The 20,208-nt window shown below is 44.7% G+C and overlaps 1 protein-coding gene across 1 annotated transcript in view; it reads left to right on the top strand.

Moving 5' to 3' along the window:
- Positions 1 to 20,208, top strand: part of UST (uronyl 2-sulfotransferase) — a 298,701-nt gene that overhangs the window by 192,309 nt on the left and 86,184 nt on the right. Inside the window, exon 5 of the mRNA XM_045066253.1 lies at positions 1,142 to 1,295. Coding sequence (XP_044922188.1) covers positions 1,142 to 1,295 — 154 coding nt within the window. The remainder of the gene's footprint in view (positions 1 to 1,141; positions 1,296 to 20,208) is intronic.

Here is a 20,208-nt window from a genome sequence, read left to right as displayed (position 1 = left end):
TTCTCTGAACTCCTTCTGATCCCTGACAGAATGTCGAGGTATCCTCATTAGAAAGTCGTGGGGTCACAGGGTGAAAAGAGCCTGTGGGTCCTTCAGAGCAAGACCTCTGCCCAGAGCCTAGTGTGTTCTCCCAGGCTCCTCGGGGTTACCATTTTCAGGCAGGTTGAAGAGAAAGGGGAGGAATCCTTAGAAACAAGTCAGCCAACCTAATCATTTTGCCTTGTGAAGGCCTTGCCCTCAGGCTAGCATTCAGAGCATGTGTCCAATCCCTTTGTGGAAGGCATTCAAATGGAACATTTAGATACTTGTTTCCTTTTAATCTAAAACCACTCATCATCACTTGAGGAAAATTATATTGATTTCTGCTGTGTTCACAATGTCCCTTATGTTATTACTTTGCTCAATTCTGGAATCTTCTCTCTGTGGTTCAGAGCACAGCTTCTGGGGCCAGACTGCCTGGGTTCGAAGCCCGGCTCAGCCACAAACTACTCACGCTCTCCCTCCCCAGGTGAAGGTGGGAATGCTTTTGGTTTCTACCCCACGGAGATGTCATGAGGCATCTGTGAGTTGGTCACAAAAGGCGTTTACAACCAAGTGACTTAATAAATATTGTGTGTGTTTAAGAAATATTGGGTAATATCACCCACTTCCTGGAGAGCACCTTACCATTCTAATCAGAATGCAAGAATAAAACGCCTTCTCCCCCAGCCAGGAAATCAGAATTTATCAGATATTCTCTGGAGGGCCAGACACTGGGAATACAAAACCCAGCCCAGCGTGCCTCCGTCCCCAGCCTAGTGAGAAAACCCCAGAGTTATGCAGTGCACAACCTGCCCAGCTGTACAAGGGGGTCCTGATGTTCTTCCTCTTCTTCTATACCTCCCTGCTGACCATTCAAGTCGTTTGCATAGAGCCATGCCACAGACAATCCTCTAAGCCCCCCCAGCAGACATTTACCACCCATAATAAAGTGCCCATTGGGAAACACAGCTTGCTGATGGCATTGTTCACTGGGACCTTAGCAGATGGGGTCCTCTCGTGATAGTCTGTGAACTAGAGGGGAAACAACATCTAAGTGGGCTTTATTTTCCTTCGGAAGTGACAGGTTGTAACCAGCTCCGTGTTTGTGTGCCTGTGCTAGGTTTGGAGGAGACCAGCCTGTCTATATCAACATCATTAGAGACCCCGTCAGCCGGTTTTTATCTAACTATTTTTTCCGTCGATTTGGAGACTGGAGAGGGGAACAGAATCACATGATCCGCACCCCCAGCATGAGGCAGGAGGAGCGCTACCTGGTAAGTCCTGTCCCATCAAAGAAGCTGTCCTTGCCCTGCCCTGGGCATTTCTGTGTTGTCCCCGTGACATTTCCGTGGCACCCTCCTCAAGGAGCAAGTTTTTGCCAGTGAAAAGTTAATTGTCCCAGATGACCCAGATCCTGAGAACATCTTCTCAAATGACTTGCTAATCTTGTTTTTCTCAGTTTGTCTTTAGTGCTAGGTTTTAGATCCTAGAGAAGAAAAGAACCTTTCCTAGGGGATCCCGACTGGGGCTGTTGTTGTTTAGATGTCGTTTAGATGAGTCTTTCTTAGTGGGTCACAAAGTGTTTTTCTGTGAGTGAAGGGGGTTTTCAAAGGAGACCCTGTAGTTCCATTAAGGATATGGGCACAAGCGTGACTATTTATAGGCTGTCTGATGTCAAGTCCAGGTTCTTGCCACCATGGCACAACAGAATCAGGCTGTCTTGACAGAAACTATCTGATCTTTCTGGACCTTGTTTGGGGACCCTCAGCACCGTGGGGTTGTGAACTTTGACCCCAGTAGTTGTTCTACAGTGCACAGTTGGGAACAAAAAAACAGAGGGCCAAGCAAAGCATCTTTCCACCAGCCCCAGAGCCAAAGTATCTCTCTTACCTGCTTATGACCTAGATTGACGAAAGCTTGCTGACTAGCCAAGAGTCTGGGGTCCAGAAGCAGAAATCCTGGTCTCTGTGTCGGAGGGAAGCTGTTGGGGTCACCAGACCCATCCTAGGCTGTCGGGTACAAGCAGAAGGAGCAGAAAGGAATGTTGCAAGTTATTCGTGCAACTCTGCTCCCAGGGCAGGAGAGCGACAGGAAGTCTGAGCCTGCTGCTGCCAAGGCCACAGAGCATCCTTGTACCAAAAGACGAGGGTCATGACTCACAGGTCTAGCTTGTGGACCAAACTTCTCTTTCCTCATCTAATTTTGTAAAATGTAATAAGAATATGTGTTTGGAGTTTGGACACATTTTGGATGATGTCCCTTTCATGTCTTAAAATCCATGAGTGGAGTTGAGAGAACTGAGAAGCCCAGAGGTTGGGTCTTATCTGGTGCGAAACAACTCACTCATAGCTGGGCCAAGACCAGAAATGAAGCCTTGCCCCTCACCATTCCGGATTTATTCAACTATCTAATGCTTTAATGAAATATCTCTAAAGTGGCTCTTTTTTTTTGAAATTTTGATGGCAGAAACTCAAATCTTTTTCTTTAAACTACATGTTACGAATGTGGCTACATATTTTATTATTCAGCACGAGTACATTTTCAGAGTATAGAATCACATACCAGTATGTGAGGCAGGTCAGGTCCAAGCACCCAGAGTGGGGTTCCTCTAGGACCCACCAAGAGGGTCCTTGGCTTGAGGCAGGTTAGAAATCAAATGCAAGCCAGACTTCAGTGAAGGTAAAGCAGACTTTACTGAAGATCTGTAGAGAAGGAGATCTAGACGGAGCATCTGGGAGACTTGGAAAGGAATGAGGGAGTCTTGTCTTTGCTTGGAGTCGGAGGTTTTTAATTGGCGATTATGGTCCTATACAGGTGTCCTCTGAGACCTCCAGGAACTGGTCAGAATGAGGACAGGGTCCAGGGGTTCTTTGACAGGCACACATTCCCTGAAGCCAGTGGTCTTGGTGTGGAGATATCTAACTCCAGTGCAATAGGCAGACCACTGACTGGTCCCTCCCTAGAGACCATCTGTTGTGCTGGAAAACTCCAAAGATGTCATTATCTCTTTGTCCCTTACAGGGAGGACATGTGTGAAGGTAAGATATGTGTAGGGAGGGGGGTGCAGGTCCTAGCAAGAATGGCAGCAGGAAAAGAAGCAAAGGGGAGAAAACCAGCCTTTTCTTTCATGAGGGCCCTGCAGTGGGTGTGCGTGGGAGTGGGGCCAGGAGAACAGCAGGAGGAGAATTCAGAGAAGTCAGTTCTAGAGACAATAATTGAGCCCTGGGAGTCACTCCAGTTTCTCTAAGTGAGCTGGGAAATAACCTGAATGACCCCAAATCCAACATACCATAATCATTGACTCTTTCTCCCACATCTCCATGGGAAAGCCTGAGCCCTTCTCCCAGCAGGGGATATGTCATCCCATCGGCCTTCAGACATTCTCTGCAGGTCTTCCCCATCTTTCTAGGAGCTGGGACCTTCTTCCTGCTCTAGACCTGTATCTGGCAGATCCCGGATGCTTTCCCTGCAAGTCTCACAAGGCTCCTCACACTCAAGGTGTCCATATGGCTCTACTGAATGGAGTTTGTAGGATGGTGACCCCAGAGTTATGCAGTGCACAAGCTGCACAGCTGTACAGGGAGGTCCTGATGTTCTTTCTCTGTGCTCTCTGTGTGGGGGATATCATTCCTCTGGGTGAGATCATGTCTTAACTTCTTTCCTGTCCTCCCAACTTTCTATAAGCTCTTTGAGGATAAGATAGGATCAGAGTTCCATCTACATCCCTGGCACCCAGAAGAGGGGCTGAAATACTGGAGGCCTAAATAGCACTCTACTTACTAAAAAACAAACGTATTAATATGGAAGTTGAGGGCAGTTCTCTAGGTTTTTCTACCCTGTCATGTTTTTGTCATCCTGGAAAGCATTGCCAATAACATAGGTTTTCACACATTCACACACAGAGTAAGTCGTCATCACTCACCAGAGAACTTGTAAACAGGAGAGAAAAAAAGTAATGGTTTAGATTAAAAATATATAGAGAGAGAATATTGAATGCTGGTAGTCGAAGCAAATCTTCTATGTTTGAAGGGCAGGGAGCTTACTTTATGGTGTGATCTGAGAGATCCTAGGGAAACTTCCTGGCCTGGAATTCTACCCTTAGAGATTTGAGGGGCTCCCTTTCCCAGTGTAAGCGCCGCGTCCTGGGAAGGGCTGACATCCGATGAGCTGATGTCATTCCTTGGCAGGGCCCCAGCAGGAGAACACTGGGCTCCCCAAAGCAGCAGAGGGAGTTATCAGGGGAGCATGGAATAAAGAGGGGAGCCCAAGGGACACGTGACTCCTTCCTGACCTGACCCCAGCCTGACCCAGTTAGAAGACTCTTTTCCTGTTCAAAGGGTAGTTTGTTTATTTGGAAATAAGACAGTCTTTTGCTATTTTTTTTTTTGAAATAGCTGAAACTTTTTATTTCATCTCCTTGGTCCATTAAACCCTTGAAATAAAACGGCCCCCTTTCAGAGGCTGTCCTCATTTTGGCAGGCCCGGGTGGTCAGTTGTTTGACTCAAAAGAGGGTGTTGTTTGTGTCTCAGTAGGGTGTAGGGCAGCTGTGAGGAGACCGCTGGCCCCTCGGCAAGGCCCTCCCTTGGGGGCAAGGGCCTGGAGGGGGGATGCACCGGGGATCCCACACCCAAGGAGGCAGGCATGGTGGGCCACCCCCATGGGGCGGTGTGATGAGGCCTTTCCCCGAACACTGCACGCACACGGAGTCACGGGGGACTGGCCCGAAAAGGGGCTACTGAGGTACCCACATTATTCCAGGTCTCAGCGCTCAATACCACTTGCTTTATCCAGTTGCCAAAACTCAGCCAGTTCTGCTCCTGGCCCTGAGCCTCGCAGGACTGCTTAGCATACAGCTGAGAGAGGGCCAGAGATCGCCGAGCCTGCCCAGGGGATGAAATAATATCATCTTGTGATGCTGGGTAGTTTGGAAGAAAGTGGTAAAGGGTAAAGGGATCCTAGGATTTGCAGGGTCTCTGGAGGTCATGAGGAAACTCTTGTTTCACAGGTAGAGGAATGGGGCCTGGGTCTAGGGGTGGGTCCAAGGCCCTGCCAGGAGTAGAAGCCTGGCCTCAACTTCACAATATATTGTTGAATCACTGGGACCTGATGTTTTCTTCCTACATAGCAAAGGGGGAAGAGATCTGGGTGGGCCAAATCCTATGCTTTTTCAGCAAAATCATTTTGTCTGACACATCTTTACAAAGACACAGCTGATATAACTCCCCCCCCCCAAGTTTTCAAGCGTCTTATAGCTATTTCCCATATTTTCTGGAAACAATTAGATTTTCTAGAAGTTTCTATTTCTTTCCAAACCATGCTTCACTTGGATTCACCAAAAAATAATTTCAAAATAAAGTGCTAGAACGGATACAAATTCAACTTCTAGCAGCCATGCCATGGAAAGGCACTTCTCTTGGGCTCATTTCTCTTGGTCCAGAGCCAGAAACTTGGCTTCCCAGGGCAGAGATAGCTGACTCCTTTTTTGGTTTTAGAATCCTAAGGTGGGCCAGAGCTGAGCATAGGCACACTGGGGTATATCCCAGCACAGACTTTCTCCAGCTCGAGTCCAGACTCCTTTATTTCCAAGGCAAGGAGATCCCTGACACCCAGAATATCCTTAATGAAAGAATGAAGGCTGCTAATGAAATGCAACTGTTCTGATTGACAAGCAATTTACAAGAGCATCCCAGGCCTGCAGAAGCCACTCCCTTTTCCAGTTGCCGAATTTCCCTACAAATGGATTTCTTGCCCCGGCATTTCCACTCAGTTACACCTGTGTGATTTCTATTTGCCTAAAACCTGGCCCGAGGAAAGTTTCATGATGGAGTGTTCTGTAGAGATACCAGCTTGCACTTTCCAACTCCCCAAAACGTCAGCTTGGCCTCCTGACTCAAACTTATTGCAAATTCAGTCGACAACTCTTCCACGAGATGAACCTCCATTTGAAGAGCAGGGAGAGGAGATTTTCCCAGGGAGGAAACTGCCTCTGTGGTACTGTTTATTCTGCTTGGCTGTAAAGCGTGGAAAGTAATGCATGTTTAAAAGAAAAGATCCATAATTTACAGCTTCTTAATTCATAAAGAATTCAGTGAATCATGTTGGCCCCATTGGATTCTGGAAAGGTCTGAAAACCGGCCAGCGTCAGCAAAGGTTTTCAGAAAGCTATGCATTTTAATCTGCTTGAAAGTTTTGGACTCTGAATGTCCTTTAGCTTTGGAAGCGTATATGTGAAATGCTCTCTTCTAGAAATTTCCACTCTGTCCTGACCAGCTAAGACTGTCCTATGAATGAAAACTTGGGCTTTGCCTCTGTCTCTAAAACATCCTTCTCCTTAACAGAAGAAAACAAATCAGGGATTTGGATGATCTGCTTTTTAAGTATTTGATAAATAGATCTTCCGAATTTTTGGAAGTACAGAAGTAATACTCCATCTCCAACTAGTTCTGACTGGGCTTATGGCCTTGCCCGGTGAACAAGCCAGTGATTTAGCCTCTGTGAACCTCACTTTTCTCATCTGTGCGATGAGGGAAATCTTGGCCCCTTTTGTCACAGGGTTGTTGGAAGAATAAAGTAAACATTCTATACAGACACACACTGAGAGCTGAAAGTCTCCTACTAAACATGTTCTAGCATTGGTACTTTCATTCCCCCGGCTCTCTCCGTGGCTCCCTGAGACCGAAACAGACTATTTCTTCTGCAGACAGGGGTTCCTGTTCTCCTGTGGTTCAGGCCACAGAGGGCCATGTCCTAAACGGTGAAGTCCACCTCTGCCAAGATCTCAAATGGCCCCACTAGACCCCTTCCCCTGGGAATCTGTTTCTAAGGAAACTGCTTGTCTTTGTGTTCCCAACAGCTGAGGACAGGTTTTGATCCCAGCCCACTGGCATGGATTTGTCCCATGTTTATTTACTTGGAAACCGAAGCAGCTGTGGGCATAGGGCTATAAGTCACAGAGGCGACACGCTTTGGGCTCCTAAGGAGCGGGAAGGAAAGTCATGCTGGGCCCCAAAGCCCTCACAAGCCATCTGGGCCACACAGAGGACAGAGGAGTCCCCAGTCCAGAGAAATGTTCTTGAAATCCATCTGTCCAGAGATGTGTTCAGAGCAGTCCCAGGCCTCATTAGAGCCAAAGCAGCTTGTGGGGTTCAGCAGTATGTAGAGAGCCACCCCCACAACGTTGAGAGCTGCCAGCAAACAGAGATGATGGGGGGCATAGGAGCAGGAGAGGTAAAAACAAGAAGGGGTCTGGGAGAAAAGGCTGGCCAAGAGCCTTGTAAGGGACAGACAGAGAGCCTCCAGCTGCTGCTCGAGATGTCACCAGATGGCCCCCGTCCAGCATGTGGTGTCGTGGGTTAGTTTGCTCTCCTCGTGGTAGCTCACTGTCCTCCAGCACCCCCTGGGGTAAGTGTCAACACCCACCCCTTGCCCCCCATTACAGGCTCAGAAGGCCAGCCCAGAGAGGTTACGTGGATAGGATCAAACTCTGAACATGAGGTGGTTGCATGGGCCACAAGGGCTACAAGATGCTCAGATCCCCCTGGGGTTGCCTCAGGGGGCAGGGAGCAGAAACGTGAGGGTGATTATGACGATGTGCCTGGTGATAAGGACAGAAGGACCATCGCGGCCAGCAAAGGTCAGGAGGTGCCGTGCAGAGCCTGGCCCATGGGAAGGGCAAAGGGCAGAGTAGAGCCCAGGCTCACGGTAGGACTCTAGAAGAGGCTCAGAACTGGGGCAAGGTCTAGCCACCATGTTATGTGGGCACCAGTCGGCCCCGGGGTTCCCAGCCCCCTATTCAGCCCTGCACTCTTCTCTCCCCTGTGTCAGCGGCCTCATCTGCAGATCCCCCAGGGGGGCCTGGCGGTTCTCTTTAGTGCACATTCCAGGCCCTGAGTGATCCTGGTTCATCCAGTTGGTCACTGCGTCCAGTTGCCTCTACATTGTGTTTGGCTGTCCCTGACCCAAGTCTCCTCTCTGCTCTGGTCAAGGGGGTTCGTCAGATGGAGGGGGCAGGATGGAGCTTCCCATTGCCAGTGTGACAATTTCCCACACACTTAGTGGCTTCAACAACAGAAATTTCTGATGGTACATTTCTGTAGCTCAGAAGTCTGCCAGATCACACGAGGCTAAGATCAAGGTGTGGGCAGGTCTGCATTCCCTTTTGGAGGTTCAAAGGGAAGAATCACTTCCTAGTTTATGTGGGACGGACAAAATCCATGTCCTATGGCTGTAGGATTGAGATCCTATTTTCCTGCTAGTGATCCAATGAGCACCATACTCATTTTCTAGAGGCATCTGTATTCCTTAAAATGTGGTCCCCCTTTTCTACCTTCAAGGCCACCAAGGGTGAGTTGGGTTCTTCACCTGCCAGGAATCTCTCCTCCTTCCACCTCATTCCTTTAACCCAGCTGAGGAGGGTTCTCCACTTTGAAGGAATCCTGTGATTAGGTCGTGCTCACCCAGAGAATCCAGAATAATCTCCGCATCTCAAGGGCTGTAACTTTAATTGCATCTGCAGAATCCTTTTTTGCTACATAAGATACCATATTCACAGGTTCCTGGGGATTAGGGTATGGACATCATCAGGCCCATTATTCTGCCTGCCACAGGGTCGCCAAGGACTGCAGTCCTGGGGGGACTGTGGAGGTGATGTGATGACAGGCGCTTGAAACTCGACACGTCCCACCCATAGGTGGGGGCTCACATCTGCTTGCCCTATGGCATGCCACCAGACAGGGGCACCAAACCGTAGCCTCCCTGCCTCTGGTCTGCAAAACAAAGAGTCCAGTCATTCTGGTGTTTTTCCTTCTACCAGTGACTCATCATTCATCTGTCCAACTGTCCATTTGTCATCTGTTATTCAATAAACATTGATAGTACTTTATGTCGGCACAATAATAGAAACTGGAGATAAAATGTTAAGCAAAGATAGACTCTGTGTCTATTCTTATAGAGCTCAGAGTTCTCTAAGTGAGACAGGCATTAATCCCCCAAACACACAAGTGCATGTGAAGTAGTAACTGCATCACATCCTATAATGCAGAGATGTGGCACAGGACAGGCATAGAATGGCGCCCTGGGCATGTCTGGAGGTCAGAGAAGTGATGGTTGAAATACCTGAAAGCAAAGAGTAGAATAATATCCAGACATAGGGAACACCACATGCAAAGGGCCTGTGGCAGGAGGGAGCACAGTAAGCCGAAGGGGAGAATGAGGGAAGCTGGAGCAGTGTGAGCACAGGGAGGAAAGAAAAATCTGAATCCAGTAATGTGGGCAGGCAGGGGTCAGGCCTTATTAAAGAACACTGGGAAGACACTTGGGATTTAAAGCAAGGGAGACATGTTTATGTAGGATCCTGAAACTTGCACATTTTGAAGAAAAAAAGAAAAGAAAAGTAGCTACAAAATCCAAAATAGGGACGGACTCCAAGTATATGTGAGTATACAGTTAGTTCGAGGCTTAGTGCACAGTTGTAATTGGGAGATAAATCAAGGAGCCAGGATTATGGAGTACCGCCATGCCTGAAGAGCAGCTCCAGTTTGGGCAGGGGCAGTGATATCAGGGGGAGCACTAACAAACAAGTGTCAAACTCCTCACTGTCCTCCTAGTTGTTAGCTGCCTGGCTAGCAACAGAAGAACTAAGCTTGAAAATCTTACTGCCAGCGAGGAGAGAGGTAACAGCTCAGAGCAGCAGCGCAGAAATTGTCCCTGGCTGGGACATATTTAATTAGCAAAAGGCTAATGCGGACACAGTCCACAAGTGAGGAATAATCAGGGAGACTGGGGGTCACTGCAGGAGGCTTCCTAGCCCAGGTGGGAGCTCAGTCTGTACAGACGGATATAGATCAAGGCAGGGGTAAGGGTCAAGAGGACCATAGGAGCTTGTGCAAAAGCCTGAGAGCCTGAAGCTTGCTTTTTGGGGAGCTGCACAGCGTGGCTGGAGCAGAGGGTTTAGGAGGCGAGGAGCTTTGTGACAGGTGAAGCAATTCTGCAGATGGCCCTGAGCAGGGGAAGCAGCAGGCTTTCCTGATGGAAGGTCCCAATAGGAGCATCAAACCCAGGGGCTGCCAGGGCACAGCCAGGTGCTTCTGCTGCCACCTGTCAGCTGAGCTCCTCTGCTCCTGACCCTGCCCCTCACTGTAAGTCACTGGCCTCTGCAGCTGTCCTCTCCTGGCAGGGGGCGGTGGTCTCAGCTCTGCACCCCTGCTGGGCCAGTTGGCTCAGATTCACAAAGGTAATGGTTCTCAGCCTGCCCCCTCCTTGGAATCACCGGGGGGCCTTAAAAACCACTGATGACTGCCTCCCACACCCAGCAATGCTGGCTTAATTGATCTGGAGGACTGCCTGGGCTTTGGGATCTGTTGAAAGCTCTGGAAGTGATGCCCACCTTTAGCTAAGGTTGAGAACTATGGAAGGATAACAGCACATCCATCCATTGTTGGCTGTCTTAGCACCTCCCGAATATCTTCTAGAGTCTTACTTTCTGTATACTCACCCATTTGGAAAAAGCTATATTTGTCTTGTAAGGCTTTGAACTGGCACACACACACACAAAAATGTCGTTTAAGAAGTCTGATGGGATAGCACAAGGGTTGTTGTACTTACGTAGGCTTGCACATGTGTGGTCAGGCTTTCTTCTAAATCGAAGTGGGTAATATTTATTATCCAGAAGCCAAAGAGTATATTGCACATAGGTTTAAGATCTCACTTTACAGAGCCCTGCTTTAGGCAGTAAATCAGAGTGAGCACTCTGATGAATAAAAATTTCAGCACGAGGACTCCTCCACTGCCATTTCTTCAAAGAAATATGTATCACTCTTTAAAAGCCGGCCAGTTTTTACAAATACATATATATGCTAAATAAAAAGATATGGGTGACTAGAACTACACTTTAAATGTTCCTCAGACTGGGGCACCTGGGTGGCTCAGTGGGTTAAGCCTCTGCCTTCAGTTCAGGTCATGATCCCAGGGTCCTGGGATCGAGTCCTGCATCGGGCTCTCTGCTCAGCAGGGAGCCTGCTTCCCCTTCTCTCTCTGCCTGCTGCTCTGCCTACTTGTGATCTCTCTGTCTGTCAAACAAATAAATAAAATCTTTTTAAAAAAATGTTCTTCAAACTAATGTGGCCTCACGGTGCTTGCTAGTCAAAGAAGTTATGGGGTGAAGTTTTATATGAAGTAAAAAAAAAAAAAAAAAAAAAAAAAAAAAGAATGGCTCCATTGGTCTGTGTTAAAATTTAGAATTTCGTACCCTGCATTTGTTTCTCAGAACCCAGCACACCTCGATAGTTGTCCTCAATTTGCTTTGCCAAATTGTAATTTATTTTTCTCTGCCCCTTCGTTCTACATACACAGCATAAATTCCCCAAAGGCGGGATGGCCTCCAAACATGTTCTTAAAAATATTTTGCAAAGTCCGAAGACAGACAGAAAAAGTAAAAGTGTAAAACATCTAAGGGATTTATTGGAATCTCAGCTTGAATCCTAATTGCAAGTACTTATGAAAATGTCAATATTAACATGAAATAGCTGGCACTTTTTCTAATAAATGTAAATTGAGTTAGGTGGTGCATAATTGGAAAAATGCTGGCTTTGCTCGGGCTCGCTCAAAACAAGCCCTAGAATTTGTTAGCCTCAGAGCCTGGCCCTCTAATGGCTGGAAATAGAGGGACAAATACTTGTGACTTACAAGGAGGATAGAAACTGAGAAGAGGGGATGGTTGACCATTTTGTACCATATCCAGGCCCTCTTCCCAAAGCATGGGGCACGATCTACATGTTAGTGTGAGCATCTTCTTAAAAAGAGGTGGCAACATCTGACTCTTGGTTTCCACTCAGGTCGTGATCTCAAGCTCGTGAGATCAAGCCCCACGTCAGGCTTCACGCTCAGCATGGAGTCAGCTGAGCATGGAGTCAGCTTGCTACTCTCCTTTGGCACCTCCCCCTTGCACTCAAGCACACACACATGCGTGCACACACACACTCTCACTCTCTCTCAAATAAATAAATAAATCTTAAAAAACGGAAAAGAGGTGGCTAGATGGGGGCTGAGGAGTAGGGAGTCAGAAGCATGTCAAGTGCCTTGGAGCTTCAAGCCATCTTTATTAGAAGCAGGCATAAGAGATGCTTGATCTGAGATGCAGCAGGAAGGTGAAACTCACCTCAAAATATTAAAAATTTAAATGCCTGGCAAAGCTATAGAATAAATACTCAAGCCTGGAAATCACGATGGTCTTAGCTCTAATTAGTTTTGCAGAGCACACTTAACAAACTACTTCAGTTCCCTGTTATGATTGACTAATGAGGGTCACAGACGGGGTAGAACTGATACCAGCAAATGTGGCTTGGTGGGAATTTAATAGGGAGCTTGATCTTATCCCCACGAGACATTTGCATTGATCTTCTAGGAACACAGCCAGGAATGAATGGGGCAGGTGGGGCTGAACTGGCGATAAATCCTGTAGGCACAGAGCACTTTTTCTCCCACCCTAAGCTCATGAATATATTCGTGGTTAAATGGAATAACTTTAACCAAAGCCTACTCAACTTCATGACAAAGAAAACTTTTTAAAAATGGCTCTGCCTTTACTTTGACAAAGTAGAAAGACAATGGAGTTTTATGGGCATTCAGCTCAGTATTTCTATGCTCATCTCCTGTTGCATTAAAGAGGAAGTAACAGAAGAAGTAAGACTAATAGGAATTGATAGTAAAATGTCAATATTAACATGAAATAGCTGGCACAAGGCTGCGACCTTGCCACCTGCAGAGTTTCAAATGTTCAAATGTTTCAAATGTTCAAATGTTCTAGTTTTTGAAATAAACTCACCTCTTAGATGAACCTTGTGGAAGAATCAGCAGGTATATAAAAGAAGTTTATCAATTTCTTTTTTTTAAGATTTTATTTATTCATTTAAGAGAAAGAGAGAGCAAAAGACAGAGCACAAGTAGGGGGAGGGGCTGAGTGGGGAGCCCAGCACGGGGGTGGGGGGGGGCTTGATATCAGGACCCTGAGATCATGACCTGAGCTGAAGGCAGGTGCTTAACCGACTGAACCACCCCAAGGTATCAATTTCAACCAGAGATGGAGGAATCTTTGATGATGATAAAATCTGATTTAATTATGACATTCTCTAGCTGACCACTCTTAATAAGAACCATGTGAGATTAAGAGAAGTGACCTAATCCAAGACAATAAGATTAACCTCAACCAACTTTGATGGCTGCTACTCCTTGTTTCTCCAGGAATTATTACTCGGTGTGGATTATATTTGTTTTTTACTTGCGCGTGTTTATTGCTTCTTAAATCCTTCCAATTATTTCATGGTATTTTATGTCTTATTTTTAAGTAAAATGTAATTTTCTAGATGATAGGACACAGTCTCCTCTTTTTTTTCTTTTTTAAGATTTTATTCTTTTATTTACATGACAGAGAGAGGGAGATCACAAGTAGGCAGAGAGAGTGGGGGAAACAGGCTCCCCGTTGAGTAGAGAGCCCGACAGGAACTCAATCTCAGGACCCTGAGATCATGAACTGAGCAGAAGGCAGAGGCCCAACCCACTGAGCCACTCAGGCACCCCCACAGTCTCCTCTTTTAATCTTAGCACCTATCTCAGCTCTGTGGCCTTATTTTCAGTACATACTTAATAACAAATACAAATGTACACAGAGAACCAATGACTTTTGCCTCTCTTCTCCACTTGCATGTGAAATGTCAGCATATTTTGAACATCTACAATGTGCCAGGCACTATAATGGCAAAATGGCAAGCTGTAGTAAGACGGGCATCTGTTCCTACTTCTGCCTCTACCACACATAAAGAAACCATGTATTCCACTCTTAGCAAGTGATATTCTCATCTTTCCATTCACCCAAACAAGAAACTCTGGAGTCATTCCTGCCGCATTCTTCCCCCACCCCCCCAACCCATGTGCAGTTAGCCACCAACTTAGCCTATAGTCCTCCTGAAAGCAGAGCCTGAGACAAGGGCTACGATCCCAGGGAATAGGCATGATGTACTGGATAGGGAAACAGGGAAAGCCAGTATGAGGAAGGCCTGTATAAGGATATGTCCTCCCATTGGTCACTCCTCTGGAGACCAAGGCTCAAGCCTGCCAGGGCGCTCTGAAGACAATATAGAATTTGCCCTCAATTTTTTCTGCTTGGGGAAAAAACAAGGGGAACATTTGTCCACTGATTTCATCCTCTGTTGCCAAGTTTGCCCCTTAACTCCCTCATATCTGGACTCTGCACACATGAGGGCCAGGTGGGTTCCTGTGGCCGTAGCACTGAGAACAAAAAGCAGGGGATGAGTCAAGCTGCCAAGGAAGAGTTGCTGTCGTGTGAATCAGTGGCTATCACAGTGGCTAGAATAATCAGTGGCCACAAGGGTGGGAGGTGTTGTCTAGGAGTGTCTAGTTCCCTTGCCAAGCCTGTTGGTTCTTCCTCCTTGACTTCTTCCAGATCAGCCTCCATCTGGGTCATCAATAAAACCCTCATCATTTCTCATCTGGATATCTGCAAAAGCCTCATAGGCTCAATCAACCTGCCTCTGGTTCATCTTCTTCCAATCCAGTCATAACGTCCAGTGTGCAGATCTGACATCGTCATTCCCTGGCTTATGACTCCTCCAGGCCTTTCTACTCCCTAGATGTACAGGATTTTATATTTATCAATAGTATTATGATATTATCTTTATCGTTTAATCAGTAAGCATCAAACCATATGTGACTTAACTGTCATGTCAATAAAAAAGTTTCAGTAGATAAAAGCATCACAAAGGGATAAGTTAATCGTTAATCGCTACACAGTGTGGGGGGAAAGGACATGAGAATGAGCCAGTTGTGGGGAGAGGATTCAGGAAACATGGTTTGATTAGCATTTATTCAGGAAAGCAAGAAGTCAAAGTTGGATTGGTACAAATTAGTGAGAGGCTTGAAAATCAGAGGAAGGACTTTAGAATTCATTACTGAAGGCAGAAGTCACCAAGCTTCTTGAGCAAGAAAGTAGATAACAGGGTGTGAAACCCCACTTCTAAGTTGTGTGCTACACTTAGAAAAACATTCTTCACTGTCAAGCTACTTAAAAAAAAATCTTTTCCATGGCGTCTTTCAGGGTTTTTGTTATAATTCATATTGTTTATATTAAAATCTTGGATTCACCTGAAATTTATCCTGTTGTCAGGTGTAACATTGTCAACCCAACAACTTTTGTAGAATAATTCATCGTTTCCACACTAAAGTGTCACTTTTAGCATATAATAAATTCTCATTTTTGGAGGGAGCTATTTTTTTACTTCTAATCTTGTTTCCTTTATCTGTGTACAGTACACCTTTAGGTACAGTAACACATTATTATATACATCTAGTGTGCGAATCTGACATCTCTTCTCATTAACGTTTTCCCCCAACCATCTTAGCTCTTTGTCTTTGGTAATTTTTCCATAGGAACTTCCAGATCCTCTTTTCAGCTCTCCTCTTCTTCATATATATACCCGGAAAGCCCTGTCATTACTTATTGGGTTTACATAAAGTTTTAGGTTAACATATAGAGAATTGACATCTTTATGTAGAGTCTTATTACTTGAGAATGTATTTTGCTTTCCAATTTATTCAATTTTCTGTCATATCCCTTTAAAGTATTTTAAAAGTGGCTTCATTAAGATCTTGCACAGTCAAGTTTATTTCTAGGTTATTCTATCTTTTTAATTGTTGTTGCTATTGTTGCATATTACAATTACTATTATGAAATTCTGTATATTATTTTTAACTTAGCCAACTCATTCCTCTTACTGTTTCTCAAGAAATTTTCAGGAAATTCTTTTCTTTTACCAGATAAAATTGTATCTCCAGGTAATAATAATTTTTCTTTTTTGTCCAGTTTTTATAAATCTTTTCTGATTGCTTTTGTTTGTATCTCTAGACAAGTGTTAAATATAGTGGTGATAAGCATTGGTTTCTTATAGAAATGAGATAATTGAAGTAAATATCAAATCACTATATCAATGTTTGATCAGTTCTACTTTTTTTTCTACTAGAGTGGAATGTTTAGGATCTAGACTGTTTGGAATTTTAGTTCAGGGAGAATATAAGTGGTGTAGATCTCAATATCTAAAGACAGAAAACCTAAGAAAAGACAGTATTTTTCTAACCCTCCACCTTTAGATGTCATTATTGGTAACCACCACCATTATCTGGTAACCAGAGTGACTGCATTCTCAGCAGCCTGTTTCCCTGGACCTAGGAGGGAAAGACTACATACTAGGGATAAATTCAATGTTTGAGTCCCTTCTGGGAGTCTCTGGACTGGATATGACTTTGTTTCTTTTCACATGGGTGTGGTTTTCCTGGCAAGTCAGTTGCTAGGGGACTGCCTTCGGTAAACTGTAATAAATTCAGAATGGATTCATCATTCACAACTTTGTAGTACAAAGGAGACATGAAAAACAATGAGAGCCTGAGGGTGGAATTAGGTACACATTTTATTTTGATTTTATGAAGAAATGTAATAATGAAGTGTTGCCAGGTCAAGACCATCTTTAACAAGGTCGGCCCATCTCTGACACCAAGACCACATGTTGTACATATGTTGTACTTCTGTTGTACATCCTTCTTTGTCTTCCTGTGGGGCTGCTACAAAAGGACCAGAAAGTCCTTTGGTGTCAACCTGAGAACATCTAATTTTAGAAAGGGAAGGACTCTCTGATTAGGATACAGTACTTGAAGTAGTATTCAATCCATTGAAATACAAATATGAAAGCAAATAAGCCAAGATCCTTGAGAGCAACCTTGACCATGGACACTCCAGTAGATGGTGCTTCTCGTCGAAGTTTTGGGCATCAAAAGCACTGTGGGACAGCTTCAAAGTAACACCCACTTCCTGCCACACTCTCTTGCAGCCCTATATGGTCAGCAAACTGGACACTAACTGAACCTGTTAATTTTCCCTTACTTCTGGAAACTAAGTGGAAGTGAAAGAGTAAACCCCTTCCCTTAAATTGTTTCGACTTAATATATTTCTGAGACTTTCACTTTGCTATTTCTAGCAATCATTAATATTAGAATCGTTAATATCATATATTAGTCTATGCCTTTTGCCTTTATGTGTAAATCCCAGATGTGAAAGACTGAGTGATTCTTTCCTTAGTTTGAACCGTGGGTTCCATGTCCAGCCCTTCACAGATGGGCTGCTCCTTCTCACCATGTTTCTTTCTTTCCGCTAGTAACTTGCACCCCGTGTCTTCAGCTTTCTTTGGGAATCCTGCAAGAGTCTGATGCAGTCAGTCTCATATATTGTGCCTACTTTATTTTTGCCCAATCTGCTCACATATGTATGTAAAACTTTTTTTTCCTTTTTCTTTTTTTTTTATTAATTTTTTATTTTTTATAAACATATATTTTTATCCCCAGGGATACAGGTCTGTGAATCACCAGGTTTACACACTTCACAGCACTCACGCAGGCACATACCCTCCCCAATGTCCATAATCCCACCCCCTTCTCCCAAACCCCCTCCCCCCAGCAATCCTCAGTTTGTTTTGTGAGATTAAGAGTCACTTATGGTTTGTCTCCCTCCCAATCCCATCTTGTTTCATTGATTCTTCTCATACCCACTTAAGCCCCCATGTTGCATCACCACTTCCTCATATCAGGGAGATCATATGATAGTTGTCTTTCTCTGCTTGACTTATTTCGCCAAGCATGATACGCTCTAGTTCCATCCATGTTGTCCGGACTTCAAGCTCTATTACAAAGCTGTCATCATCAAGACAGCATGGTACTGGCACAAAAACAGACACATAGATCAATGGAACAGAATAGAGAGCCCAGAAATAGACCCTCAACTCTACAGTCAACTAATCTTCGACAAAGCAGGAAAGAATGTCCAATGGAAAAAAGACAGCCTCTTCAATAAATGGTGCTGGGAAAATTGGACAGCCACATGCAGAAAAATGAAATTGGACCATTTCCTTACACCACACACAAAAATAGACTCAAAATGGATGAAGGACCTCAATGTGCGAAAGGAATCCATCAAAATCCTTGAGGAGAACACAGGCAGCAACCTCTTCGACCTCTGCCGCAGCAACATCTTCCTTGGAACAACGCAAAAGGCAAGGGAAGCAAGGGAAAAAATGAACTATTGGGACTTCATCAAGATCAAAAGCTTTTGCACAGCAAAGGAAACAGTTAACAAAACCAAAAGACAACTGACAGAATGGGAGAAGATATTTGCAAACGACATATCAGATAAAGGACTAGTGTCCAGAATCTATAAAGAACTTAGCAAACTCAACACCCAGAGAACAAATAATCCAATCAAGAAATGGGCAGAGGACATGAGCAGACATTTCTGCAAAGAAGACATCCAGATGGCCAACAGACACATGAAAAAGTGCTCCATATCACTCGGCATCAGGGAAATACAAATCAAAACCACAATGCAATATCACCTCACACCAGTCAGAATGGCTAAAATCAACAAGTCAGGAAATGACAGATGCTGGCGAGGATGCGGAGAAAGGGGAACCCTCCTACACTGTTGGTGGGAATGCAAGCTGGTAAAACTTTTGAATAATATATACATTGCCAATCTATACCAATCCTGATTCAAAAAAACAAACCAAAAAAAAAAGTTCTTCTTCATTCATTCAATCCAATCTGCACTGAAACCTTTTTATTTTTCCTTTGGAATACCTCTTAGATTTCCTCAGCTTCTCTCCATTGCTGCTGCCAACACCACAGTCTTTAGCATTTCCCACCTCTAGGATAGCTCCCAATAGATCTCTCAGCCACTTTCCCTGCCTTGTACCTTGTAGAGGGCTGTCAGATGAGTTTTCCAAAGCAGCCCATCACGTCATCCTTTATTTTTTTTTAATTTTTTTAATTTATTTTCAGCGTAACAGTATTCATTGTTTTTGCACCACACCCAGTGCTCCATGCAATCCGTGCCCTCTCCAATACCCACCACCTGGTTCCCCCAACCGCCCACGCCCCGCCCCTTCAGAACCCTCAAATTGTTTTTCAGAGTCCATAATTTCTCATGGTTCACCTCCCCTTCCAATTTCCCTCAACTCCCTTCTCCTCTCCATCTCCCCTTGTCCTCCATGATATTTGTCATGCTCCACAAATAAGTGAAACCATATGATAATTGACTCTCTCTGCTTGACTTATTTCACTCAGCATAATCTCTTCCATTCCTGTCCATGTTGCTACAAAAGTGGGTATTCATCCTTTCTGAAGGAGACATAATACTCCATAGTATATATGGACCACATCTTCCTTATCCATTCGTCCGTTGAAGGGCATCTTGGTTCTTTCCACAGTTTGGCGGCCGTGCACGTCATCCATTATTAATCCCTTCCTCAGGAAGCTAGGTGACTCCTGCCTTCTGGAATGAATTCTAAAGTCCATTCAAAACTCTCACTAATTTGGCCCTATCCTGTCTTCTTAATGTACTGCTTTCCCAAACAAACAGTAATCAAACCAATCGGCTCGCATCCTCTGCATGGAACAGGCTCACGTCCACTTCCACCCTGCCTTTACATTGTGTCCCCAAGATGGTAAGTCTCCTTCTCTTTTCTCTCTTTATCCATATTCTATCTGTCCTTCAACTGTTCATCTCCAGTCTCTCTTGATTCCAACCTTTGGAGTGCTATCCCTTTTCTAGAATTCCCGTTACTTGTGTGTCCTTTCCCTGTCATTTACTCTTGAGTTCACGTCTGTTCCAGATCCTATTAAGGACCTGAATACTTACCGTGATCCTCACAACACATTCTTTTTTTTTTTTTTTCCTTGTCCTAAATTGTACTTTCTTTTTATTTTTAATAATTTTTTTTAATTTTTTATTTTTTATAAACATATATTTTTATCCCCAGGGGTACAGGTCTGTGAATCACCAAGTTTACACACTTCACAGCACTCACCAAAGCACATACCCTCCCCAATGTCCATAATCCCACCCCCTTCTCCCAACCTCCCTCCCCCCAGCAACCCTCAGTTTGTTTTGTGAGATTAAGAGTCACTTATGGTTTGTCTCCCTCCCAATCCCATCTTGTTTCATTGATTCTTCTTCTACCCACTTAAGCCCCCATGTTGCATTCACAGTGCATTCACTCACAACACATTCTTATGAGATTATTATTATATCATTATGATCTCGTTTCACAGATGAGAAGCCTGATGTTCTGTGAGGT

The sequence above is a fragment of the Mustela putorius genome, unplaced genomic scaffold (genome assembly GCF_011764305.1).
Source record: "Mustela putorius furo isolate JIRA1106 unplaced genomic scaffold, ASM1176430v1.1 tig00003863_pilon_pilon_pilon, whole genome shotgun sequence".
Lineage (NCBI taxonomy): Eukaryota > Metazoa > Chordata > Mammalia > Carnivora > Mustelidae > Mustela > Mustela putorius.
Note: the sequence above shows the minus strand (reverse complement) of the source record. Positions and strands in the feature narration are given on the sequence as shown.